General features: G+C 51.4%; 1 protein-coding gene across 1 annotated transcript; it reads left to right on the top strand.

Moving 5' to 3' along the window:
* The first annotated feature begins 1,191 nt into the window (after positions 1-1,191).
* LOC103653304 (NAC domain-containing protein 30) lies at positions 1,192-2,515 on the top strand. The gene is made up of 2 exons (XM_008680242.4): positions 1,192-1,653; positions 1,745-2,515. Exons 1-2 carry the CDS (start codon positions 1,467-1,469, stop codon positions 2,443-2,445), a joined length of 888 nt encoding a protein of 295 aa, XP_008678464.1. The 5' UTR covers positions 1,192-1,466; the 3' UTR covers positions 2,446-2,515.
* The last annotated feature ends 14,576 nt before the right edge of the window (positions 2,516-17,091 follow it).

Below are 17,091 nucleotides of genomic sequence, written 5' to 3'. Positions count from 1 at the left end.
TACGCAATATACCGAATTGCATAATTATCTACACAGTGTAGCATATTTAGTATCAGTATATAGCATAAAATGGTCATTACGAGTTTTAGTTGCATGTCTGTTGCAGCGATCCTAAATTTATGGAGGAAATAAAGCATTTAAAATAGAAACCGCCACACATATCTTTCCTAAATTTACGCGCATGCAAGGGAACGTGTTTGACTCATGCATGCATTTTGCCATAATTTTAGGATCTGTATAACCGCATGCACGCGGCTGCCATGTTTTTCGGATCTGCCATAAAAATAGGATCGTAATAACAAACTACTAGAGCTATCAACCTCTCACATTGGCTCGGTATATACGCTTATAATTGAGGGATTTTATGCTCAAAACTTAAGGTTATTACGCTCCAACCTGGAGGTGCGTCCACCAGTGAACAACATGCCAGATTTTTTACGCAGTGTAACGAATTGCATAAATACTTACACCATGTAGTATAATTTGTATCCGTATATATCATAAACTAGATTTAATGTGTTTTAGCTGCACGGCTGTTGGAGGGATCTTATATTTATGAAGAAAATAAAACATTAAATACGATTTTTTGTTTCTATGCGTGTAATTCATTTCCTTTCATTGCACATTAATTTTATCATAAATTCGTGTGCATGCAGCTGGTAACAGATTTTTACGCAGTATATCGAATTGCATAATTATTAACACAGTGTAGCATATTTAGTCTCAGTATATATCATAAAATGGTCCTTACGCGTCTAGCTGCATGGCTGTTTTAGCGATCTTAAATTTATGGAGGAACTAAAGGATTTAAAAACAGAAACTGCCGCACATATCTTTCCTAAATTTATGCGCATGCATTGGATCGTGTTTGACTCATGCATGCATTCCTTTTTTTGCGCTAACAGACGTGGGGCAGGTGGCGCACCCGACAGCCTGTTTGGACGTGCTGGGTGAACCAGTTTGCACGGTAGTCGGCCTGGGCTTCCTTTAACTATTGGAAGCCCAGGGCTCCCGTTATATATATATATATATATATATATATATATATATATATATATATATATATATATATATATATATATATATATATATATATAATACATGTAGTACAAGCTGGTGGCAGAGAGCGAGATCTAGTAGGAGGAGGAGAGAGAGAGAGGCCTGAAGTGCACTCCAAGCTATCCGATCCGATCCAGCCAGAGTACACTACTCTACCTTCCGCTCCAAAAAGTTCGTTCGTTTAGCTGCTGCTGGTACCCATATATCTTTCAATTCTATTTCCCTGCAGCTGGTAGCTATATATTTCTAGGACAATGCAAATTTCTCTCCCTCTCTCCATCTCGATCTGTCCCGGCCCAGCGCGCCTAGTATAGCTAGACAGCAGCTCGTCGTCAAGTCCATCGATCGACCAGCTCGTCCGCTCATCTTCATCAATCGATCGGTGCAGTGATCAATCGAGCAACACAATGGAGGATGATGAGCAGCAGCAGCAGCAGGCAGCAGGTGCGTGCGTGCCGCCAGGGTTCAGGTTCCACCCGACGGAGGAGGAGCTGGTGGGGTACTACCTGGCCAGGAAGGTAGCCTGCCAGAAGATCCACCTCGACATCGTCCGGGAGGTCGATCTCTACAGGATCGAGCCATGGGATCTCCAGGGTATATACATGCTCCCTATATACATATATATTAGCTAGCAGTGGTCAATGGAATACATATAGAGAGGTCGTTGATTCATGCATGCATGTAGAGAGGTGCGGCTACTACGGCGGCGGCCAGGATCAGGAGGAGCCGACGGAGTACTACTTCTTCAGCTACAAGGACCGCAAGTACCCGAGCGGCACGCGCACCAACCGCGCCACCGCCGCGGGGTTCTGGAAGGCCACCGGCAGGGACAAGCCGGTGCTGTCCTCCTCCACCGCCGCCGTCATCGGCATGCGCAAGACGCTGGTCTTCTACCGCGGCCGCGCACCCAACGGCCGCAGGACGGACTGGATCATCCACGAGTACCGGCTGCAGGGCAACGAGCACGAGCACGCCCAGGAGGAAGGCTGGGTCGTGTGCCGCGCCTTCCACAAGCCCATGCCCAACCAGCACCAGCACATGATGCTCAGGCACGCCGCCGGCTGTTACTACCCGCCGCCCATCTTCGGCTACGACGACGGCCCTGCCCAGCTGATGAGCGGCAGCGGCAGCCCCTTGGCGGCTGAGTCCAAGCTGCACGTGCAGCAGCTTCTCGCCGACATGCCGCCGCCGCTCCACAGCCCCGCAGTCGACGTCGTCGGCGTGCATCATCATAGCTACAACGCCAACGACCACGCCGCCGCGGAGCCGACGACGGTGGACTGGAACCTGCTGAACAGCCTGCTGCCGCCCGCGCAGCTGAATTTCCACCACCCACCGTCGCCGGCTTCTCCTTCTTCTTGCTCCAAGAACAACAACGGTGCATGAGCATGACAACACAGCATTTGTATATCTATCAATGGATTAATATGCATGATCCCTCTCGATCATTCAGCAAGATGACTGGCTATTATATATATATATATATATATATATATATATATATATATATATATATATATATATATATATATATATATATATATATATATACTAAATAGATGTCCGTGCGTTACAACGACATACAAAATATTGAACAAAATGTTAATGCATAAAAAAGAATACCACATATTGCAGTTGTAGCAAAAACGATACATTCCCCGTTTGCAGTGTGAGGGCCTCATTTTCTTTCTACTTTGCACCTCAGCGAACAGCAAAAACCAAAGAACCATACAGTCCATAGACGCATTTGCCACTAGTACACAGAAGCTCTATAGTGGCGGTCCTAGAGCTATTTGCACTGGCGTTTTTTAGTGCCGCCAGTGCTAGGGGCCAGTAGAAATCGGCCTTTTTCATAGGCGGTTGATTGCCAACCGCCAGTGTAAATAACATTATCACCAATGGTTTTCTTTGCCCGCCAGTGTAAATAACAATAGCACTGGCGGTTTGCTTAAGAAACCGCATGTGGAAATATTATTATCACTGGCGGCTTTCTTTAGCTGACCGTCAGTGTAAATAACATTAGCACTGGTGGTTTGCTTAAGAAACCGCATGTGGAAACATCATTTTTACAGGCGGACTGTTTAAGACACCGCAAGTGGAAACATTATTATCACTGGCGGTTTTTTTAGCTGCCCGCCAATGTAAATAACATTAGCACCGGCGGTTTGTCTAAGAAACCGCATGTGGAAACATGATTTTTCACAGGCGGACTGCTTAAGACACCGCTGTGGAAACATTATTATCACTGGCAGTTTTCTTAAGCAGCCCGCCAATATAAGTTTTTCTGCCATTTTTCAAATTTTCAAACAAAACTAAATTTTCAATGGCGAGTTGCTTAAGAAAACGTCTGTGGAAACATTATTATCACTGCGGTTTTCTTTAGCAGCTCGCCAGTGGAAATAATATTAGCACTGGCGGTCTGCATACCATTTCCCACCAATATAAGTTTTCCTACCTTTTTTCAAATTTTCAAACAAAACTGAGTTTTATATTTATTTACACAAATCTGTTTACAATATATTGTTTACAACACATATTTTTCTGTTTAAAACTATAATTTTTCAATCAATCAAAACTGAATTAAATTTGATACATTCTATACATCAAAACTGAACATATAAGTTTTCACCTATGCTCTAGCTAGTAACTATCTCGTTTAAGAGATAGTCTACTAAATTTTGTTAATATTCTGAACTCTGGCATAGCTAATGTACTGGAAGCGTCGTGATATTTCCCTTCAGCTAGAATGACCTCTTTTAATATGAATGTGCATAGGTCTTCAACTATACCATACAATGCAGCTTCGGTCAAGTTCTCCAGATTTCCTTTTTGAAATTCCTGTAAAGGAAGCTTATAAACATCATCTATTCACATTTGTATCGTTAATTTACAAATACAAACATGACTATTACTAATAATACCTTGCTAGGGTTTGTGATGTATCGTCCGTTCATTCTCATAAACTCGCACGCATAGAACCCACATAGGACCGATCCTTGTGGTTGCTTGTGGCACTACATACATAACAGGAGAGATTGATTATTTAGTTGCAGCATTGTGTATGATATGTATTCATAAATTCACATACTTACCGATCAGTGATGATGGATGTCTAGTGGAACACATTTTTTGGTCTTGTCGTACTTTCCACCTTTAAACTTATAGAACCTAAATGCTCTGTGATCTCAAGTAGAATCTCCATGTTATTTTAAAATTCTCAACGATATAAGTATGCATGCATGCATAGAAAAGACTTACTGCTCTAAGATATTAAGTAATTTTGCATAGGTTGAAGGGTCATAGTTCAAGGAGTCGAGCACCAGCACCTTTCCAACCTTAGGATAAATGAGGAAGCATATCCAGTGGTCCATATACGAATCAAATTAATTTGTGATGCATGTGTATTGAAATTATTATTTTTTATGCAAAATCACACTTACTTAAAGTTGTATGGGGCCATTATAGCTTCCCTGTCTTGAAATTTAAGCATTGCATTTGCTATGTAGGTGGCGTATCTTGCTTCAAAATCCTTCTTCATAGTATTTATGCGATGCTCAACTTCTTCGTCCGTCTTTCCCTTTAACTCTTCATTGTCTTTGCCGATTCTGAAAGTGTGGCTTTCCTCACATATCAGTATTGGGTTCAGATACTCAATCCTTTTACCGGCATTAGCATTGGGCTTGGTACCGTACAGGATCTCTTGTTGGTCATGTTGCATTCTACAAGTCACACGTGCATGTGTCACATATTAAAAATTAATAACACATATATGTGAAAATATGAGCGACACTTACAGTGCAAATAGAGTCACAAGTTGCATGTCGAGTTTCTGAAGGTTCATCATTAACCACATATCCTCGAATGCAAGAAAGGCCTTTTGGTCCGAACCAATAAAAGCATGGTCTGGTATATGCACACTAATGGCGTCAATGCCAACTGATGATGCACACATGTACCAGTCATGCAACCTTTTAATACCAGTAGGGACCTTCCTCAGTTTCTCAAGAGTTAGTAGAGGTTTGGCCGGCACATAATGTTTAGGCACATTTTTATAATCTGCCTTAGTTGGGATCTTTATCTTTGCGGCCATTGCCTTAGCCTTTTCTGCAGACTCCTCGTGCTCGACCAAATCAATTGTACGTGATGTGAGGTCCCGTCCAATCCCTTTCAAAAATCGAGCTGTGCCAGCAGTAGTAGCTTTACTCTTCTTTTTCTCGAATGTGGACACCAATTTTGGTAGAGGGAATTTAGATTTCTTTGATTGTCGTGAATCCCTTTATGGCTGTGGAGAAGGTGGTGGTGTCCTAAATGTTGATGTTTGTGGCGGAGACGGTGGATTACAAAGAGGATGAGGAGCAGCATCGGAAGATTGTGGAGGTGATGATGGATGTAAAGGTACTAAAGTTTGAGGAGGCGGAGATGGTTGGGGATGAGATGACGACGGCGTTGGTGGATCAACAAATTCGACATCCCTTCGAGGCCAAAGGATGAAATTTTTGATGGCTTGTCCAAGTGTCTCGATTCCTTCGGGCCCAGGGATGTCTAGCATGTTGTCCTCAGATCCTTGGACGATCATCGTCACTTCTACCCTGCAATAATCATCTGGTATGTCGCTTCCATGAAACTTACATCCTAGGTTCGCAATGCGTGTTCCTACTTTCTTCGTGCGATTATTGTTAATACCATATCTTATAAACAGTGTGCACGTCACTAGCCTTGTTATGTCATCAACTGGATAACGGACCTTATTTCCCGTTGACACGATAGAGCTTGGGACGGTTGTACAATCGGTGGAAGCCGATGGTTGAGCTGCTGGAATTATTTGCAGCTGTGGAGTGGTCATCTGTTGAACAGACATCGCACTTGCCAACTGCTGCATCAATTCTGGTGGAGGATTTGATAGCATTTGAGACATCAAGTCTTTGAACTCTTTCTTTGCCTCCTTCTTAAAATAATCTGACAACTCTTCTTTGTATCGATCACGTTTCTTGTACAAACCTTCCCACTGTGGTCCGAATCCTTCCTTCCATCCTTCCTTAGACGAGATTACTCATACACGGCCTGGATGCTCAGTGTTACCGAGACCAGCCGTTAGGATGTCTCTCTCCCTTTGTGGCTTAAATGATCCTTGGTTCTGCTTAGCTGTCATTGCATATATGTTTTTCGCAACTTCTTCGACATTTGGATCATTAAAAGATACATCAGCCTCAGTTTCCCTGGGTTTTCTAGCATGGATCCAATTTGCTGTCCTTTCACCAAGTTGCTTGGAAAGCGTCGACCACCCTGCGACCTTCTTCTCGGTGTCTTCTTGTCTCCATTTAGAAAATTGACGCTTGTAACCACCTGTGCCTACGTGGTGGTGGTACTTATTCTTCTTAGATAGTTCTGAATTTGCCTCGCTTAGAGATATAAATTCAGGGCTGCTCCTCTGCTCTAGAAATACTGCCCACTGACCTTCTAAGATTTTTATTTTTTTGTCGGGTCTAGGCCTTTCTTTGCAAATTTTGTATTCATCTCAGACCTCCAGTTTCGAAAATTGGTTGCAAGCTGCTTCATCGTGTATTCCTTCATGAGTTCTTCTGAACCCCGAGGTAGAACAAACCTCGTTAATAGCTTATTCCATATTTGATTCTTGACATCATCTGACACATCTTTCCAATGTCGGATTGTGATGTCAAGATTATCCCTAACTAAGAACCCAAGTGCATTCTGGAACTTAGAGAGTGCCTCTTCTAGAGCTAGGGGCTGACCTTTCGGGCTCACATCTGAGATTTTATATGTTTTGTCAGGAAACTTGTTCAGTCCCCTGTCACCTCTTTTCTGGTTGCTCTGTGTCCTTTTCCTTGACCTCTCAGTGGTTATATCGGTCGGTACCGGTGCGTCTTTGTCTTGGTTCAGCCCCGGTGCATCTTGGTAATGTGCCATGATTTCATCATGTATCACACGATATTGAGACAAGACCTCCTATTCATGTGTAATAGACATTGTGAAATCAACTAATTAGGTATACACATACAAAACTAAAGATGTGTACTTTACCTCACACTCTTGTGGATCATAATTCGGGTCAAGATGCAATTGACGCCGAGCAGCCCTATCTATGTGTCGGCGTTTCGGACCAGCGGGGACCGTCAACCGACCAGTAAATTTGTTGTTGCGTGTCCCTGCCCAGATGGGTTGATGCAAGATGGAACACAAGAGGGAAATGTGGCTTATGTTATCTCGCACCGGGGTGCTTGTAGTAGGGGTTACAAGCGTCGCGTGAGGGAGCGAGGGCGAGAGCGAGAGAGAGAGAGAGAGTCCCTGTGTGTCTCTGTCTCAACGTGTCTCCCTGTCTGTCCCTGACGTCCCCCCTCGTGTCGTTCAACGTTCCCCCCTTAGGAAGGCCCTGGACATCCCCTTTTATAGATACAAGGAGATGCCCAGCTGTACAAGGGGGTGTAGCTATGTGCTAACGTGGCTGGCGGAGAAGCGCCTTGAGCCCTGTACACGAGCTAACATGGCCGTCGGAGAAGTGCCTTGAGCCCTGTAGAAGCATAGCTGTCGGTGTGGCACAGATCCTGCTGACGTTGTCTTGCTTCCGTAGGAGGTTGAGAGCAATCCAACGTCATGGGCGCACGCAGGGAACCATCATTACCTGTTACCGGAGTAACCTTAGATGGGACACCGGTCTTGTTCCTTCGTAGCCTGAGGCAGCTAGCTAGGAGTAGGGTAATGATGTATCTCCTGTAGCATAATCGGTCTGAGGCCCAGGTCGGGCGAGGTGGAGACTTCTCCTGAGGCCGAGGCTGGGCTCGGGCGAGGTTGTGACTCCTCCCGAGGCCGAGGCTGAGGCCGAGGCCTGGGGTCGGGCGAGGCGGAGATCTTCTTCCGAGGCTGAGGTCGAGGCCGGGGCCTGAGGTCAGGCAAGGCGGAGCTCCCTGTTGCGCCCGAGGCCGAACTCGTGGGAGATCGTGACTCAGCTTTATCCTAGTGGTTGGCACGGTAGCCGGAGCGGGGCGAACAGTACTGTTTTCCTGTCAGATCGGTCAGTAAAGGGGCGAAGTGTCAGGATAAGGTGTCAGGCGATCCCCGCATTAAATGCGCATGCGATACGGTCGGCTGGTAAGGCGATTTGGCCAAGGTCGCTGCACGACCAAGTCTGCCCAAGCTGGGCCTCGGGCGAGCCGAGGGTGCGTCTGCTGACTGAGGGGACCCACGGGCGAGGCGTGAATCTGTCCGGGACTACTGTTCCCGCCCGAGGCTGGGCTCAGATGAGGTCGCGTCCCTCGGCAGACGAGGCCTTGACTTGAACCACGCTTTATCAGCCGTGTATGGTTTGCTCTGAAGATGTTTTTCGGTCGTGTTTAGGAGTATTGGGGGTACCCCTAATTACGGTACCCGACAGTAGCCCCCGAGCCTCAAAGGGAGTGCGGGCACTCGCTTGGAGGTTCTGCCGGATTTTTGCAAGGGGACCGGCTCTTCTCAGTTATATTTTGTTCCGGTCGGTGCGCGCGAGCGCACCCGCCGGGTGTAGCCCCCGAGGCCTCGGAGGAGTGGTTTGACTCCTCTGAGGTCTTAATTTTTTACGATGCCTTGGTCAGCCTTGTTGTTCCTTCATGCGGCCCGGCCGTAGCCCGGGTGCAAGGTCAGGCTTAGAGTTTTCACGCTGGTTTGTTGACGTGGTCAACAGTTCGGCCATAGCCTGGTGCGAGAGCAGCCCCCGAGCCTCTGCACGGAGCAAGAGGACGATCAAGGACCGTCTCGACTTTTATTGTACGCCCCTCGTCGCCTTTCTTCAAGGAGGAAGGGGGGAAGCGCCATGTTACCCTCAGAGGGCACCGAACATGGTGTTTCCAGTGAGTTGCTAGCGGGTGATCCGAGTGGACGCCCAAGCCCCGTTCGATAAGGGTTGGCTAGTGGCCCAGAGGCGCGCTCCATAAGTACCTGCAGGTGATTTGCCGGACCCGGACCCATTCGATAGGGTCCGAGGGCTCGATGCCTCCCTCTGGAGCGTAGCCCGAGCCTCGGCCATGTAACAAACGTACCCAGGGTCATCCCTGACTCTGCGTGCTCTGGGGCGACTGTCGAACCCTTCCGATGGGCCAGCCTTTGAACCCCTGATCAGTAAAAGGCACGGAGCCCGAGTGCTCTGGGGTGGTAGCCGAACCCCGGAGGGCGCAACCTTCGAACCCCTGATCAGTAGGAGGGCTCGGGCCCGTTTCCTTCGCTAGGAAGGGTCCTTTTTCGAAATACCCCTTTCCCGGTCCCTATGGCAAGAGAGAGACAGAGGGAAATAAAAAGGACATGAAATTAAATAAGGCGGCGCACCTTTTTTGACGCGGACATCATGACGGAGGCGAAACGGCGCCCGCTTCTCCTGCCGGAGGTGTCGCTTGCCTTGCCAAGGAGTTAATGCGACGGGACGGGCGATTCGCGGGGCGTCTGTTGCGCGTGCGCGAGCCGTTCGAGGAATGGAACATGGGCGCGTCGTCTTTACTCCGTGGGAGAGGGCTCCCCTGCCGTTTCAGGAGAGGATGCGAGCCTGTAGGTGATTGGACTGCTGCTTCCACACGTCTGTTGCTGCAATTACTGTCGGTCCACTTTTGGCCATATCGACCGTCGCACCTCTCCCCGCGACTGACTGACCCATGATCTCTGCACTCAATTGGCACTGTTGGGTCATGCGCAGGGCTGCCTCAGTCGCGGTACTGGTTCTGCAGTCGAGAAGACGCGGCATTGGCGCGAGTGGCGGTGCGGTTTTCTTGCACGCAGTAACCGTTGCGCCGGTTACATGACATGTGGGCCCAGGCCTCCATGCTGGTTCGCCGGATGCGACGGGGCTGAAAGGGTGCACAACCGCGGTGCGGTTACATGCTTCCCGCGTGGCAGTCTGCCCTTTTGACCGCTGGTTTCGGTGAGGATGGGGAAACGCTTATAACCGTGGGGCGGTTACATGCTTCATGTGCGGCGATTTGGCTTCTTCCGTTTCGGGTCAGCTCGCATGACGTGTGGGACCCAGCCCCCGCGTCAGAGGGTGAGAACCCTAGAGCACGTTGGTGGAGACTTTGCCCGTGACGCTTGGGGGTGCGAGTGAGGAGATCTGCCTTTAAAAAGGGGTCGATCCCCCGGGCAGTAGCCATGCCTTCACACTTCTCGCATTCATCGCGCCCTTCCACCTTCCGAGCCCCCAGATGGGGTGCACCTATGTTGCCTTCTTTTTGCTGCTGTTTGAGGAGCGTGACCCCGTGGGGGTTGGCGCTCTTCAGCCACTGCTCGGCTTCAAGGATTTTCATCATGCAGCCCGGCTGTAGTCCCTCACCAATGGTCATCCGTAGGGATGATCACCAGCCTTGTGGTGGGGAGAAGCAAGTCGGGCTGCGCCCTCTGCCCCGCCCTCAGCTTCAAGGATGTTCATCATCCGGGCTAGGGAGGAGGGCGCACCAAGTTGGGGCCTGCCTCCACGTGGGCCGGCGACCCGCTTCTTCCTCCAGCATTCGGGTGAGAAGGGCATCCTCCAGCTCTGCGGAGGAGGCGTCCTCCAACCATGCGGGGGAAGGTGAACTGCTGCTGCCTGGTTAGGGTGCAGCTTTCCGTCCTCCATCCGGACGACGGTTGTGCCATGCGCAGGCGGCTGCTGTCGTCGGTGTTGAGGTGGTGGTCACCATAGGTGAGGCTTCCCACCACAGCGGTGGTTGCTTCCGCCGATGAGACCGTCAGTGCCACCTGCGCTCCGGGCCTCCGGCTCTTTGGCTTTAATGGCTGGTTCTCGTCCCCCGTGAGGGGACGTGAACGAGGGCCTTCCAGCGGTAGCATTTGCCGTGAGGCCATCGCTGCTGCTGTCTAGCCGCCTGAGACGGAGGTCGTTGTCGCGCTGCTGGTGCAGTGGTCACCTGCGAGCCACCTGGAGTTTGTTATCCCACAGGCCCTCTGGTGTGGAGTTTGTTCATTCCTGTGGGAATGGACCCAGAGTCCCGTTTGTAATGGTACCCTCTCGAGAGCAAGATGTAATAGGTTTAAGTACTAAGACATCTACTGTAGGTCGGGACAACCGCCGAGGGCGCTGCCAACGTCTGAGTCTAGGTACCATTGTTATCCCAAGTACGTGTGTTTGTTCTTTGTGGCTGCTGAGGCCTGAACTTTTGGGTATAAAGCTGTGTTTCTTTCCTCTTGTTTTGAGCATTATCACTTGTTTGGTAGCAGAATCCCTTGTCCGAGCGTGAGTCACTTTTCGCGGAAGGTGACGAGTGAGGTATCCGTATCCCGGAGGTGTAGGAGTCCCTCGGCTCGGTCGGCCTTGCCGCTTACGTGGTCTCCCGTCATTTTTAGGATTCCGTTATCGACGCAATCGAAAGGCTCGAAAGTCGTTTTGGCGGAAAACTTTTCCGAGGAAAGTTTTGACGTAGAGGGGGCTTCCCCCTTTCTAGACCCGAGGTGACCGCTCGGGCTGAGACCCTTGCGGAGGGTCTGGCCGTGGTCGTCGGGTCTGCCCGGTCTGCCTGAGCCATGGCCTCACAGCAGCGTGCCTGGGCCGAGGGTATATTTTGCCCGCTCTGTGACTTTGTTTTTGTCTCCATTCTTCTCCTTGTGTCTGAAGAATGCTGTCTTGCCGTCTGCAGGGTTCGAGACGGCTCTTGACGAGGCCGTCAAGAACTACAAGGCACTTGCCAAGGCGGCTGAGCAGAAGGAGGCCGAGTGTGTGGCCATGTCCGAGGCCATCTCAGCTTTCTGCCAGGCCTTTGGCCTCGACGGCGTCCCCTCGGGTAGCTCCCCCAGAGCCATCTGCGGGCCTTGGGCGGCCATGTGCGCAATAGACTCCGCGGGGTGCTGCACCATGGCGTCAGGCGGGCCTTCGCCGTGCTCGCTTCCCACTACGATGTGGATCTGGAGCGAGTTAGCGAGGGGTACTGCTTACCCGACGATGAGGAGGCTGTCTTAGCCGAGGTCCAGAGGCTTGACGCGGCTGTCGAGGGTCCAAGTGTGGCGCTGGCTTCCTCCTTCGAGGTGGAGGTCCTTCCACCCGTGTCGCCGCCTGGGGCTGGGCTAGATTCTGCCAAGGGTGGAAACGACGCCGAGGGTGCCGCTCCTCCCCCTGCCACTGTCTGAGCCTGCAAGAACAGTTTGCTTTGAAGTATGCGTATGTTTTTTGCGGCCGCTGAGGCCTAAACATTTTAACGCCGGATTACAAAGCTACGTTTTCCTCTCATTTTGTGTATTAGGACTTGTTCGGTAGTAGAATCGCTTATCCGAGCGTGAGTTACTTTTCGCGGAAGGTGATGAGTGAGGTATCCGTATCCTGGAGGCGTAGGAGTCCCTCGGCTCGGTCGGCCTTGCCGCTTACGTGGTCTCCCGTCGTTTTTAGGATTCTGTTATCGACGTAGTCGAAAAGGCACGAAAGTCATTCTGGCAGAGAAGTTTTCGAGCGTTAGGACTTGTTCGGTAGCAGAATCGCTTATCCGAGCGTGAGCTACTTTTCGCGGAAGGTGATGAGTGAGGTATCCGTATCCCGGAGGCGTAGGAGTCCCTCGGCTCGGTCGGCCTTGCCGTTCAAGGTGTCTCTCGCTCATCTTTAGGATTCTGTTATCGACGCAGTCGAAAAGCGCGAAAGATGTTCTGGCAAAAGACTTTTCCGAGGAAAATTTTGACGCAGAGGGGGTTCCTCCCTTCTAGCCCCCGAGGGAGGGTCGGGCTTTGCCGAGGCAAGGCTGATCCTTCCTTGATGGTTAGACTTTATTTATGCATGTAAAGAAAGCGAGGTGCATGAACGACTTGAAACATTTTAAGGGTAAAAGCGACGTAGTTGTTGGATGTTCCAAGCATTGCTGTAGACCTCGCCTTGATCGTTCCAGCTTGTATGTCCCGGGCTTCAAAATCTTGGCGATGATGAAGGGCCCTTCCTAGGGAGGAGTAAGCTTGTGGCGCCCTCGGGCGTCTTGTCGCAGCCAAAGTACCAAGTCTCCCACTTGGAAGCCTCAGGGCCGAACCCTTCGGGCATGGTAGCGTCGTAGGGACTACTGATACCGCGCCGAGTGTAGTAAGGCCACGTCCCGAGCATCTTCCAGCTGGTCCAACGAATCTTCTCGGTTGGTCTGGTTGCTTTGGTCGTCGTAAGCCTTTGTCCTCGGGGAACCGTATTCTAAGTCCGTGGGTAGGATGGCCTCGACACCGTAGACTAGAAAGAACGGCGAGAAACCCATGGCTCGGTTCAGCGTCGTCCTCAAACTCCACACCACCGAGGGTAGCTCTTTTATCGATCGCTTGCCGAACATATTGAGGTCGTTGTAGATCCTCGGCTTTAGTCCCTGCAAAATCATACCGTTGGCGCGCTCCACCTGCCCATTTGTCATTGGGTGAGCTACGGCGGCCCAGTCCACACGGATGTGGTGGTCTTCGCAGAAGTCCAGGAATTTCTTTCCAGTGAACTGCGTGCCATTGTCGGTGATGATGGAGTTTGGGACCCCAAAGCGATGGATAATGTTTGTGAATAACGCCACCACCTGCTCGGACCCGATGTTGGTTAAGGGTCAGACCTCGATCCACTTGGAGAATTTGTCGATGGCGACCAGCAGGTACTTGAAGCCCCCGGGTGCCTTCTACAAGGGACCGACGAGGTCCAGACCCCATACGGCAAACGGCCAAGTGATGGGTATTGTTTGCAGGGTCTAAGCGGGCAGGTGAGTCTGTCTCGCGTAGAATTGACACCCTTGGCAGGACCGTACAATCCTTGTGGCGTCGGCCACTGCGGTCGGCCAATAGAAACCTTGTCGGAAAGCGTTTTCGACAAGGGTCCAAGGTGCTGCATGGTGACCGCAAGCCCCCGAGTGTATTTCTTGTAACAGCTCTTGTCCTTGGGCGACGGATATGCACCGTTGGAGAATGCCTGAGGGGCTGCGGTGGTACAACTCTTTTTCATCACCCAGTAAAACGAACGACTTGGCGCGCTGAGCCAGTCGCCGAGCTTCGGCCTTGTCGAGGGGTAGCTCTCCTCGGAGGTGATATTGTAGGTACGGGGTCTGCCAGTTTTGGTTTGGCGCAACCCCATTCCGCTCTCCCTCGATGCGCAAGGCCTCACCCTCGACGGCCGAGGGTACCTCGGACTGGGCCGAGGTCTCGTCGGGTTCGGGCGCGTCGTCGAGTTTCACGGATGGTTGATATATGTCCCTGGAGAAGACGTCTGGGGAACCGTCGTTCGCCCCGAGGCTATTTTAGCCAGCTCATCCGCAGTCTCGTTGTACCGCCGAGCAACATGGTTGAGTTCCAGCCCGTGGAACTTATCCCCCAAGCGCCGAACTTCGTCGCAATAGGCCTCCATTTTTTTATCGCGGCAGTGGGAGTTCTTCATGACTTGGTCAATGACAAGCTGCGAGTCGCCCCGAGCGTCGAGGCGCCGAACCCCTAGCTCGACGGCGATGCGCAACCCGTTAACCAAAGCCTCATACTCGGCCACGTTGTTTGACGCCGGAAAATGGAGGCGCAGCACGTAGCGCACATGTTTCCCGAGGGGTGAGATGAAGAGCAGGCCAACACCTGCTCCCGTTTTCATCAGCGACCCATCGAAGTACATGGTTCAAAGTTCGGGCTGGATTGGAGCTGTCGGCAACTGGGTGTCGACCCATTCAGCCACGAAGTCCGCCAAGACTTGGGATTTTATGGCCTTCCGAGGAGCGAATGAAATCGTTTCGCCCATGAGTTCCACTGCCCATTTTGCTATCCTGCCCGAGGCCTCTCGGCACTGGATAATCTCTCCCAGGGGGAAGGATGACACCACAGTCACCGGATGAGACTCGAAGTAGTGTCGCAACTTTCACCACGTCAGAATTACCGCGTACAGTAGCTTCTGGATTTGTGGGTAGTGGATCTTGGTCTCGGATAGCACCTCACTGATGAAGTAGACCGGCCTCTGGACGAGCAGTGCATGCCCCTCTTCTCGTCTCTCGACTACGATCGCGGCGCTGACCACCTGAGTGGTTGTGGCTACGTAGATCAAGAGGGCTTCTCCCGCAGCGGGGGGCACCAAGATGGGCGCGTTTGTAAGGAGTGCCTTTAAGTTTCTGAGGGCTTCCTCGGCCTCGGGGGTCCAAGTGAAGCGCTCGGCTTTCCTTAAGAGGCGGTACAAGGGTAATCCTTTCTCGCCGAGGCGCGAGATGAAGCGGCTCAGAGCCGCAAGGCATCCCATGACCCTTTGTACTCCTTTCAAATCCTTGTTGGGTCCCATGTTGGTGATGGATGTGATTTTCTCCGGGTTGGCCTCGATGCCTCTTTCGGAGATGATGAACCCCAGGAGCATGCCTCGGGGGACTCCGAAGACACACTTCTCGGGGTTGAGTTTTACGCCCTTCGCACGCAGGCACCTGAAAGTCACTTCGAGGTCGGAGAGGAGGTCGAAGGCTTTTCTTGTCTTGATAACGATGTCATCGACGTAAGTCTCGACCGTTAGGCCGATGTGCTCTCCGAACACATGGTTCATGCACCTTTGGTAGGTTGCACTTGCATTCCTCAAGCCAAATGGCATAGTAATATAACAATACATGCCAAAGGGTGTGATGAAAGAAGTCGCGAGCTGGTCGGACTCTTTCATCTTGATTTGGTGATAACCTGAATAGGCATCGAGGAATGACAGGGTTTCGCACCCAGCAGTGGAGTCCACAATTTGATCGATGCGAGGAAGAGGGTAGGGAACCTTTGGACATGCTTTGTTTAGACCAGTGTAGTCTACGCACATCCTCCATTTCCCACCTTTTTTCTTCACAAGCACAGGGTTAGCTAACCATTCGCGATGGAATACCTCTTTGATGAACCCTGCAGCCATCAGCTTGTGGACCTCCTCGCCTATGGCCCTGCGCTTCTCTTCATCAAAGCGGCACAGGTGCTGCTTCACGGGTCGGGCACCGGCTCGGATATCCAGCGAGTGCTCGGCGAGATCCCTCGGTATGCCCGGCATGTCCGAGGGACTCCACGCAAAAATTTCGGCATTTGCGCGGAGAAAGTTGACAAGCACTGCTTCCTATTTGGGGTCGAGCTCGGAGCCGATCCTGACTTGCTTGCATGCGTCGTTGCTGGGGTCGAGGGCGACGGTCTTAACCTCCTCAGCTGGTTCGAAGTTGCCAGCGTGGTGCTTCACGTCAGGCGCCTCCCTTGAGAGGCATTCCAGGTCGGCGATGAGGGCCTCAGATTCGGCGATGAGGGCCTCGGATTCGGCGATGGCCTTAGCGTACTCCACGCATTCCACGTCGCACTTGTAAGCGTGGCGGTACGTGGATCCGACGGTAATGATTCCCTTGGGGCCCGACATCTTGAGCTTGAGGTACGTGTAGTTGGTGACGACCATGAACTTGGCGTAGCACGGTCTCCCCAGCACCGCGTGATAGGTTCCTCGGAACCCGACCACCTCGAACGTGAGGGTTTCCCTGCGGAAGTTGGACGGAGTTCCAAAGTAGACGACAAATCAAGTTGCCCAAGGGGTAGGACGCGCTTACTGGGGACGATCCCGTGAAAGGGTGCTGCACCGGCCCGGATCATGGACAGATCTATCCCCAAGAGCCCTAGGGTCTCAGCGTAGATGATGTTGAGGCTGCTGCCTCTGTCCATGAGGACCTTGGTGAGCCTAGCGTTGCCGATGACGGGGTCAACGACGAGCGGGTACCTTCCTAGGCTCGGCACATAGTTGGGGTGGTCGCCTTGGTCGAAGGTGATGGGCTTGTCGGACCAGTCTAGGTAGACTGGCGTCGCTTCCTTCACCGAGCAGACCTCCCGGCGCTCCTGCTTGTGGTGCCGTGCCGAGGCGTTCGCCACCTGTCCATCGTAGATCATGAAGTAGTCGCGGACCTCCGGGAACTCCTCATCCTTGTCGCCCCCCTTCTTGTTGTTGCCTTGGTCCTTGCCACCTTCTGCCGAGGGTCCCGCCTTGATGAAGTAGCGCCGAAGCATGTCACACTCCTCAAGGGTGTGCTTGACAGGACCCCTATGATAGGGGCACGACTCCTTGAGCATATTGTCAAACATGTTGACTCCTCTGGGAGGCTTCCGAGGATTCCTGTGCTCAGCAGCAGCGAC

The sequence above is a fragment of the Zea mays genome, chromosome 4 (assembly GCF_902167145.1).
Source record: "Zea mays cultivar B73 chromosome 4, Zm-B73-REFERENCE-NAM-5.0, whole genome shotgun sequence".
NCBI lineage: Eukaryota > Viridiplantae > Streptophyta > Magnoliopsida > Poales > Poaceae > Zea > Zea mays.
Note: the sequence above shows the minus strand (reverse complement) of the source record. Positions and strands in the feature narration are given on the sequence as shown.

Coding starts and splice junctions, on each gene's coding strand:
- LOC103653304 (XM_008680242.4), top strand. CDS start 1,467: ATGGAGGATGATGAGCAGCAGCAGCAGCAGGCAGCAGGTGCGTGCGTG. Junction 1,654..1,744: donor CGAGCCATGGGATCTCCAGG/GTATATACATGC, acceptor GCATGCATGTAG/AGAGGTGCGGCTACTACGGC.